The sequence below is a fragment of the Hemibagrus wyckioides genome, linkage group LG12 (genome assembly GCF_019097595.1).
Source record: "Hemibagrus wyckioides isolate EC202008001 linkage group LG12, SWU_Hwy_1.0, whole genome shotgun sequence".
NCBI classification, from domain to species: Eukaryota; Metazoa; Chordata; class Actinopteri; order Siluriformes; family Bagridae; genus Hemibagrus; species Hemibagrus wyckioides.
Window position 1 is genome coordinate 14,631,050 of NC_080721.1, and position 10,000 is coordinate 14,641,049.

A 10,000-nucleotide genomic window follows, 5' to 3' on the forward strand; every position below is an offset into this window, starting at 1 on the left:
ATTGTGGAATATTTAGGAGCGAGGAAATTTCACGACTGGATTTGTTGCACAGGTGGCATCCTATCACAGTTCCACGCTGGAATTCACTGAGCTCCTGAGAGCGACCCATTCTTTCACAAATGTTTGTAAAAACAGTCTGCATGCCTAGGTGCTTGATTTTATATACCTGTGGCCATGGAAGTGATTGGAACACCTGATTCTGATTATTTGGATGGGTGAGCGAATACTTTTGGCAATATAGTGTATCTGGCTTAATTCTAGAGCTGGAGCTCGAGTCATTGTATATAATCAAACCTCCACAGTTCCACTCCAGATCAGGTTGTGTTAGCAGTAGTGTGTGTACTGTCTCAGTAGAGTGATAGTAATGCTGTAATACACTACCTGCTTGCTGCACATTTTTCTTTTTCTCTCCAAATTTTACATCTAGAAAGAATTATCATCACTTCTATGTTTACATCCCCCCCCCACCACCACCACCAGGCCTTGTACAGCTTCTTCTAACCTTTTCTTTATTTGATGTTCTTATTAACTCTCACTCTCTCTCTGTTGATTGGACACCGGATCTGTGTCTGAACCTGAACAGAATCTCTCCACTCTTCAGTATGGTAAAACCCGGACTTCTGGGAAAATGATGCATGACCAGAGTCTAGGAAGGGTTCCGTCTTTCATCCCAGCAAATCTGAGCATCTTACCTGCTGTGAGGTTTAACGAATGAAGTTCACTCCAGGACCTGAAGTGTGTGTGTGTATGTGTGTGTGTGTGTGTGTGTGTGTGCAGATTAACACATCCAAAGAACAGTTACTGTAGTTTACACAATAAATAAGAGGCTTTCCAAGATTAGTCAAAATTCACTTCTTTTATTAATCTATTCATCATTTAGTACAACTGTGTGTAAGTGTTTGTGGTCAAAACGAACCATCAGTCCATTAGCTAACTGAATCTGATGGAGAAACCATTCTCCTTTCTGTAAATGATGTTCACAGCACAGCTAATTCACATGTAGCACGACCCCCACACAGCTCAAAACCCACAGAGATCTGAAAACGACAAAACGATGAAATCCTCCAGCAATGCAGCTCAGCCACTGTGGCCGCTCGGCTAGCACCTCCTGTTGTAGGGTGCCATTACTTTTGTCTGGATTGAAATACTAGTTCATTTTTTTGGTTGTTTATCTATTTATTAATTTTTTTCCATCCTGTTTATTATTTGGAATAAATCGTTGGAATTCAAATCTAAAAATTGCAGGAACTCATCGTTAAATTGTTTCCTACATATTTACACAGATTCACAAACAATTTGGCAAAAAAAAGTGGATTTTCCTGAACTCCAGGCAGAATGTGTGTGTGTGTGTGTGTGTGAACATCTCTGACATCTGCATTCATAAATACTTTGTGAACACAGGCTTATATTTTCTGTTGAGATTGTACTTGTTCCACTTTTTATTGGTGTTCTTCTTCTCTTCTCACAGAACCGGACAGAACATCCGTGTCCACTCAGATTCTTCAGCCAACTTTATGACATAAGCTACGCCAACCTTCTTTGTAAACACACTCAATTTTGGCACATACACCACACAGATCAGCTCATGTCATTTGCCATCTCAGCAAACAAGAGCCTGAGCATGTGGGCGGAGCTTAACTATGACGATTGTGACGGGCGGAAATGTTTGTGTCGCGCTTTCTAGTTCTAGTAAACTGTAAATACCAAACTATGTATATATATATATAGAGTTATCCAGCTGTGGACCAACAGAACCAAAAACACAAGAGGTATTCTTCAGTTTCAGTTGAGACATCAGTATCAATACCAGAAGAGAAAGATCTGCTCAAATCAGAGAGAGGAAAAAAAAAAAAACAAGCTTAGCAGACATCATGTTATCCAGTTATTACCCAGAATGCTCCGGTGTGTCATGGCAGCAGAGCGATCTGTCGAGTAAATCAGAGAAAATTAGATTATGAAACCATCATGTGGTGGGAAACGGGACTCAGCCTCGGGTTCATCATCAGTACATATTTTAAAAAATACCACAAACATGAGCTCACCCTTACACACACACACACACACACACACACGTTTACTATATGACTGGATGGTCAGATCACTGAGGAAACAAAACAAATAAAAACAACAACAACCCAGTAATCTGAGCTAACTTTACTCTTGGAGCTACGGCTATCACAGCTTATTTACAGTCCTGTACGCAAGAAAACTGCCACACCCTGCCTCTAGGAGGCGGAGAGGAGCTGGGTGATAGACAAAAAAAAAAAAAAAGAGGAAAGAACAGACAGAATGTGAAAACAAATGAAGAGTTTCAACTGTTAACTGTATTGATTGTGCTTTTTTAACCCTTACTCCACTTCTGGCGAAATGGGGCAATGTCATTTTTTATTTATTTATTTTTTTTGACATTTGCATGGAACACCCATGAGCTTTTTTTTTCTTTTTTCTTTTCGTATCTATGAATAATCTCTAAAGCTAAACTGAGAGCTAGAATTACAAACCGTAAGTCTCTTCATATATCTGTAGAAAGTTAATACAGGCTTTAACAGTTCAGTCCTGGATTTTTTTTTTAAAGTCTTTGTCGGTTTCTGTTGAACTGCAGCCTATTATCTGTGTGTGTGTGTGTGTGTGTGTGTGTGTGTGTGTATGTGTGTGTATGTGTGTGTGTGTATGTGTGTGTGTGTATGTGCAAGCCCTTAGATTGGCCGGAGGCATGAGGAGGAAGGTATATTCTCTCTCTTTCTCTCTCTCACTCGCTTTTTTTTTCAAATGACCCAGAAGATGTGGAAGCTGAAGCTTTAAGATGAAATCAGGAACAAGTCAAGGTCAAAAGCAGAAGGAAGAAGAGAATCGAAAATTAGGACACCTCTGTTTTCCAGCCTGATAACACACACTTACTACACACACACACACACACACATATTGTGTATATTAGCACATTGAGTGTTCAGTGACCTCCTGCCCAGTCTTTCTCTTTCTTTCCATCTGAGCCGTGAGAAAATCGCTCAGTAATCTTAAAGTCCCACACCTTTCTGTAGCGTCTCCTGTTAGTTATTTGCTCTGACTCTTTCCCTGTGTTTAAACTGTCACTTCTGTTTTGCTGGCTTTGCGATACTGATGTTTTTTATTTCCCTTCTTCTTACTGTTATTTATTTCTCTATCTCTCCCTCTTTGTCCTTTCTCATACTCTCCTTTCGGCACATAATAAAGACGTTTCCTTCTGTCTTCCTCCCTCTGCCTCTGTCCGTGTTTTCACACTGTCACTTCGTTCTTGCTGGCCGTGCGGTACTGATGATGGTGATGTCCAGGTATATACTGCAGGTGGTCGACCGTGTGTGTCCGTCTCGAGGCGAACACCTGCCTCTTGTTGCCACTGACGCTCAGCAGCCCGTCGTTCCCCCTGTAGCTGTCGTCGCTGGCCCCGTCGCTCTGCTGTGAGTGCGAGTGTGCCTTTGCCATCCTGTGGTGTCGCTCAATGGTGGGCGTGGGAGGCACGAACATGTCTGTGTGCGAGAGGGCACGAGCCATCGACTTCTCACGGAAATCGGCTCGCCTCAGGGAGAGCAGCTTGTCCGGCGAGAGCAAAGGATCTCGGGACTGCAAGCGATCGGCCGAGAGCAGATCCTGCGAAAAGTTGTAGGCTGGAGCGACGTAGTCACGGCGTGAGACGACAGGTGAGAGAACGTGGTCCTGAGACATTGCACGTTGCACACGACGTGGCTTCACCCGCTGCACTGGTGTCTCCGGAGCCAACTTCACCAGCTTCGGAGTCACGTCAGGAAGATGGAGCTTCCTCCCATAATAGTCATCATCACCTGAGAAACAAAGACGGAAACAGGGAAAGATTATATTCACAGAGTCCTTATTTATTCTGGATAGAAGGAGAGATGTTGACTTATTGAGTAATGTTCTGTTCACTATGTTGCGATAACTGTCCAACAGTACCAGGTCATCTGCTTCAACCTGACCTTACCATGAGTAACAGAATAATTTCAACCCAAAGCAAAACTATCAGTTCAACCCCAGGCAAGATTCTCTCTGTTTCATCACCAAAACTTCCCCTGACTGTATCCAGATGTTTTTGTCCTGTTCTTGTTGGTATGCCAATATGTGGTGCTTGAGATCTCTTCTTAAACAGACCTGTCTGTGCTGGCGTAAGGACGTATTTTTGATGAGGTCACTCTGGAGAAGGACTAAAGGACAAATATAAACGCAAAAGAGAGAGCAACAACAAAGAGTGCATCTACTAAGACCTCAACCGACAGCTGACCTCGAAGCCCATCAGTATTTGGAGGATTATATTTCCAACCTACTGTATCGTCCGAGATGTCTTTAGCTATCAGTCTAGTAACTCGCAGGTCAACAGCATAAACCTCAGCTATTTGGCAACAATCCTCTGACTGATTAATCGCCCTGACCAGGCCCATAGTTCCGAAAATGTCCAAAAGTCAGACGAACAGCTCTTGAGACTCTCAAACTGTAACATGTCAGCAGCAGATTTTGCTCTGTGTTGCTGCACCTCAGCTGCCAACAGTTGCTAGAATGAGGATGCCCTAATTATGGCCTTGCACCACAGTTTCTGGTATTTTACTGGCTAGTTTGTAGGTTAATGTACTTCAAGATCGGACATAATACTCACTATCTTTCCTGAATCCATTTGCTCTAACCAGCATCACCAAGCAATTAAAAGACCGGCAGTAGAAGAAGAATGTAGCTGTGTAGCTCTAAAGTGGAAAACGATAACATCCTTGTTTCAGCTACAATCAATTCTGGCACAGTGGGGAGCCTTATAGATCTGCATCTGCTCTGTGCTCTCCATATCCTGGTAGGATTTTCTAGCAAGCTCTGCACATTTAAAGGATTTTAAAGAACCAAATAATCCCTACTACTGCATATACATTCACACCATACTCATAATATCACAAGATGATCAGGTGACTAGGATGTAGGGGGCTGGTTGCCAGGTCTGAATACTGTATATAATCAGTCCTCTTAAGAAACACTACACATTTACTGCGAGTCTGACCTTAAAGGTATTCAATAAGTCCAAAGAGCTTCCTCTAGTTGGACCTACTGTCTGGTGCTACATGCCTGTGCTAAGGCCAGGTGCTTCCATCTTGTTATGTCTTTGGTTTTTAGCTGCATTCTCAACACCTCCACTCTAGAGCAGCTGCATAAAATCAATCCATTTCCATGGCATCTATACTTTTGTCATAGATTCTACAACATCCTCATCCATCCCTGCCATTTAATGTGTCCGTAATTATATTTGAGATTAGAGCTTGGAGAAAACCACCACAGAGAAATGATTAGGTTGGTGACTGGGAACTCCTTATCATCCAGCTAGCCATAAAAGACTAGCAATATTTGCTGGACTCTGTATCCGATTATAATGTATGCAGGTCAAAGAACTGGGAGGACATCCAGAGAGCTTAGAGAATCCAAATACACCATTTCATATAGGCCACAAAGATAGAAAGAATACTAAATTCAAGATTCAAAGATTCAAGATTCAAAGAACTTTATTAATCCCAGGGGGAAATTCCTTAAAGCTAATGTTACACCAACAATCCACAAGACCAAAGCTGCAGATTTTATTATTTCTAATATAACAGACCCACATGATATGCTTTGCCTATATTTCCTGTACTAAACACCTACAGTGTGTGTTGATCCAGAAATCCAGCTGGTGAGGCTGAATCACAAGCACATCCTGTATCTATTAAACTTAACTGGAGTAGGTTTCTCCCTTGGGCTGAGTGTTTCCAAAACTCTCCCATATACATGTCCTCTACTGTGACACCTTTACAGTGTGTCCTCATTTCCTGGCCTTCTCTTTTCTGTAGGAAGTTGTGGGAGTAGATGAATAGTTTAGATAAAGTAGGGAAATTTGCACTTGCCTCCTGCTCACCTTGAGAGTGTAAGAGTAAAGTTACTTCCCAACTGCTGCCAGAAAAGTGTCTCAAACCCTAAACCTGGCAACTCAGTTGCTATCATGTTTTTATGTTTTTTTTACATATCAGTTAGAGGAATACCGGATCCCCTGGTAGTCCAGCGGCAGGATCCCCTGCTCTCATTGCCGTGGCCTGGATTTGATTCCCAGGAAGGGAACTAACCCAGCCAACTCTCAGTGCTGGTCCCAAGCCTGGATAAAATGGGAGGGTTGCATCAGAAAGGGCACCCAGTGTAAAATCTGTGACAAATCAAATATGCAGACCAGATTATCCGCTATGGTGACCCCGAACAGCGAGCAGCCGAAAGAGCAACAATCACAAGAGTTCGAGGAATACCATCAGCAGCTCCTGTCTAAGTGCTCCACCTTCACGGTCTCTCACTTCTCTACTCACTCATCTATGAATAAATGTGAGATTATTCCTTAAAATGGAGTCCAAACCTGCCAGCTGAACACAGCGCAGTAAACAAGTCTTTATCAGTCTGTTCTTGCTGAGTGAAAATCTATAGTTTTAATTTAATTCTTTATTGCTGTTTTGGTAAGTTTAACTTGTCTCGAAGATAAGAGATGATGAAAGAACAATCACTGCCACTGAAAGACACATTGACAGAAATGGAGAATTAAATGCCTCCCTGATGTTTGATGCTTTTTGGCTGTGGTTCAGCCCTAGAAGCAACATTTCACAGCGAGGTTTCATGCTGATGACAACAGCATGAACTTCAGAAGTTTTCTCCTCGTTATTGCTCAAATCTCTCTCTCTCTCTCTCTCTCTCTCTCTCTCTCTCTCTCTCTCTCTCTTTCTTTCTCTTTCTCTCTTTCTCTCTCTCTCTCCAGAACCTGATTTCATGGAATACTTGGTAGGAATTCAAATGTAGAAGGAAATATAATTTATTTTCATAGGATTCCATGTTAATAAGGTTGTAAAGGAGGTGTAACCACCAACCCAACATGAATCCAGGACTTCACAACACTTTACAGCCTTGTTGATTTCCATGTTCTGAATGGTCATCTGGTGTTGATTAGTTCTCTGTAACTGACAGTAGTGCCGCTGCACATCACAGGTTTATATTAATGCACTTGTACTTTTATGCCATTGCTTCAATAGCAACAGCTGAATTACAGGGAATGAGAAGGCAGAAGCTCCATCTTGGATGTTTATGTGTCATGTATGGAAGGATTCTCCAGTATCAGCGCTTTGTAACAGTCAAAGGTGAACCTGGTACTCTGCAGTTTCTCAGTAACATGACAAGCTGTGATGTTCTTAATCTGCTCATCTTATTTCAAGAGAGAGAATAAAGCGAGTCTGGTGAGGGAACGAGCGTTTAGAGTTGCTAGACCATCACCAGTTTGAGGAACCATCAGCACCATTAACTGTACCTATAAACATATTAAATGTACAGTATGTGGTGTTACTTAATGAGGAAAATGTTAGTTTCCATTGCTCCTGTTGTTGATTATTGTATATTTCGTTCCTACTGAAGCACAGTGGAAGGTGAACAAAAGCTACTAAGAGAACTTTTTTTCTCTTTTCTTTATCATCACTGTTTCTGACAATGTTTCTGTTAAAAAAAAAAGTGTGACTTGTACCAGCAGCTATTTTTCATGCGAGTGCCTGGAGTGTCCCTGTTCTACAGAACCCACAACACAACCACAGCTTTCCTTCCACCTTCTTCTCCTTTTCTTTCTTCTTGCTCGGGTTCTTCTCTTTTTTATCACTATTTTGCTTCATGTTATGCCTTACAGTGTGTGTTTTTTCTTCTTTGCTTCCTTTAATCCCCATTTCTTTCTTTTCCTTGATCGCCAGAGTCTCTGGACATCAAGCTGCTGGTGCTCTGTGTGACGGTGTGTTTGATCTGCAGCAGCCAGAAGGTTACAACCACAGACAACAGCCTTCGCTAGCACACTGTTCTCTCACAACTCGACGCTAACAAGCTCACAACTCAACACTGTAGAGCTGCGGCTGGCAATTAAATGAAAATCACATGAAAAAACATGAAATGTTACGCATGAGGTCCTACAAATTCTCTCCAATACAAATACACAGGAAAATATGTATGTTCTTACATCTTCACTAACTCTACATACAACCACAGTTTCTTAGAACTACATCCACCAGATCTCAGAGCTCCTTCACTTCACCTCCACTGATTCTTATGGATGTTCTCCATCCACTTCTCCTCGTCATAGTCAACACATTGTCTCTAGTTAAACAAGTTCTCCTGGAATCCTAGGTTCTTTTCTTCTCTTTCTCCATCTACACTGGTTCTATTCTCAACACACACACACACACACACACACACACACCCCTGAGGTGATGGCACCTGTATATGAATGTTAATCTGTGAAGCAGTGTGTGAAAGTGAGCTCCTGTCCTAAATGCCATGCAGCAGGATTAATGAATGCATAATGATGACTGGGTAATGAAGGCCTCAGCAGGTTCTGGCAGGTTCTGGCAGGTTCTAGCTGCTTTCAGTGGAGCTTTAACTGAACACTGTCCAGCTGCTCAGCATGACCTTTACAGTATAAAGGTCAGATTTAGAAGCCCCTCAGGCTACACTCCGGTACTGAAAGAGCTCACATGGTACTGAGGGAATTATGGGTAAAGGAGAAGTCCAAAGGAATTCAGAAGAAAGGTTATGAGTGCGCTTTACAGATTTCTGAGGTCAAGAAAATAAATCACTTCCTAAAGAAGGAAGAAGTGCTGAAGGAACATGTCAACTGAGATGACATCGATGCTGGATTTTGAAGAGACACCTAGAGTAAGTGGAGAACCCTGAGGAAAGCCATGCAGAGCTCTGGACTGATCCAGAAACCCTGGAGCTGAGAGTTTCACGCTGACCTTACACACCTCCACGCTGTTCTTCTTCATCCTCGATTCTCTAGTTCCTCTAGTTCTTCTGCTTTACCATCACCCTCATGTCACTCTTCTGCTAGATCTCCTTCCAGCACTGACTATTCCTGGAGTTTCTGTCTCTCTCTCTCCTCTGTCTAACCCAGCTCACTGTTTCTCTCTATTAATTCTGATTACAACAAATAACTAGATCAAATAAACTGAATAAATCATCAATTATCTACTCTAATTACTCTAATTCTTCCAATTACCTCGGATTTTTCTTTCTTTCTTTCTTTCTTTCTTTCTTTCTTTCTAGTGATTTTTGTTTCCTAATTCTCTCTCTCTCTCTCTAACTTTCTCCTCCTCAATCTCTCTCTCTCTCTCTCTCTCTCTCTCTCTCTCTCTCCCTCTCTCTCAGCGATTCTCTGAACCATACAAACTACAAAAGACTGAAATATCAAATACTCTGTGTGCACAAGTCCCAGTGGGGAATCACATTAATTCAGTTTCTCAGAAACTCTTTTATCTCTCTGCCTCTCACTCTGAGGAAGTCCATCTCTTCCAGTGGGGCGAGATTTCCTCACTGCGTCTGCCTGAGGTCTAGTTCTGTGTGGTTAAATCAGGGTCAGAGTGAAGGTCAGGGACGGAACTCGTAACCTCACACTTCACTGCTCTGTTCCTGCTGCTCCATTCAATCACTGCTTCAGGGGAAGAGACTTTCTTTTATAAAGTCATTTACACTCTGGGTTTCAGTGGCGTTCCTCTCGATCACAGCACACAGTGTGGAAGAGCTCCGGCTCTCGCATTTCCCTCAAGTAGTTTTCTCCAGTAAAAGCATGTGAGTGGATTTTTCATTGGGGTGTGCTGAAAACACCAGTGTGTGGAAAACACCAGTGTGTGGAAAACACCAGTGTGCTGAAAACACCAGTGTGCTGAAAACACCAGTGTGCTGAAAACACCAGTGTGTGGAAAACACCAGTGTGCTGAAAACACCAGTGTGCTGAAAACACCAGTGTACTGAAAACACCAGTGTGCTGAAAACACCAGTGTGTGGAAAACACCAGTGTGTGGAAAACACCAGTGTGTGGAAAACACCAGTGTGCTGAAAACACCAGTGTGCTGAAAACACCAGTGTGTGGAAAACACCAGTGTGCTGAAAACACCAGTGTGCTGAAAACACCAGTGTGTGGAAAACACCAGTGTGCTGAAAACAC

At 42.4% G+C, this 10,000-nt stretch overlaps 1 protein-coding gene across 2 annotated transcripts in view; it reads right to left on the bottom strand.

The window, feature by feature from the left end:
* Positions 1-855: 855 nt before the first annotated feature.
* The window catches only part of LOC131362777 (protein shisa-6-like), a 94,506-nt gene continuing 85,361 nt past the window's right edge, over positions 856-10,000 (bottom strand). For both annotated transcript variants that reach the window (XM_058405048.1, XM_058405047.1), the window contains one exon: positions 856-3,815. In XM_058405048.1, the coding sequence (XP_058261031.1) occupies positions 3,253-3,815 (563 nt within the window). In that variant the 3' untranslated portion in view covers positions 856-3,252. The remainder of the gene's footprint in view (positions 3,816-10,000) is intronic.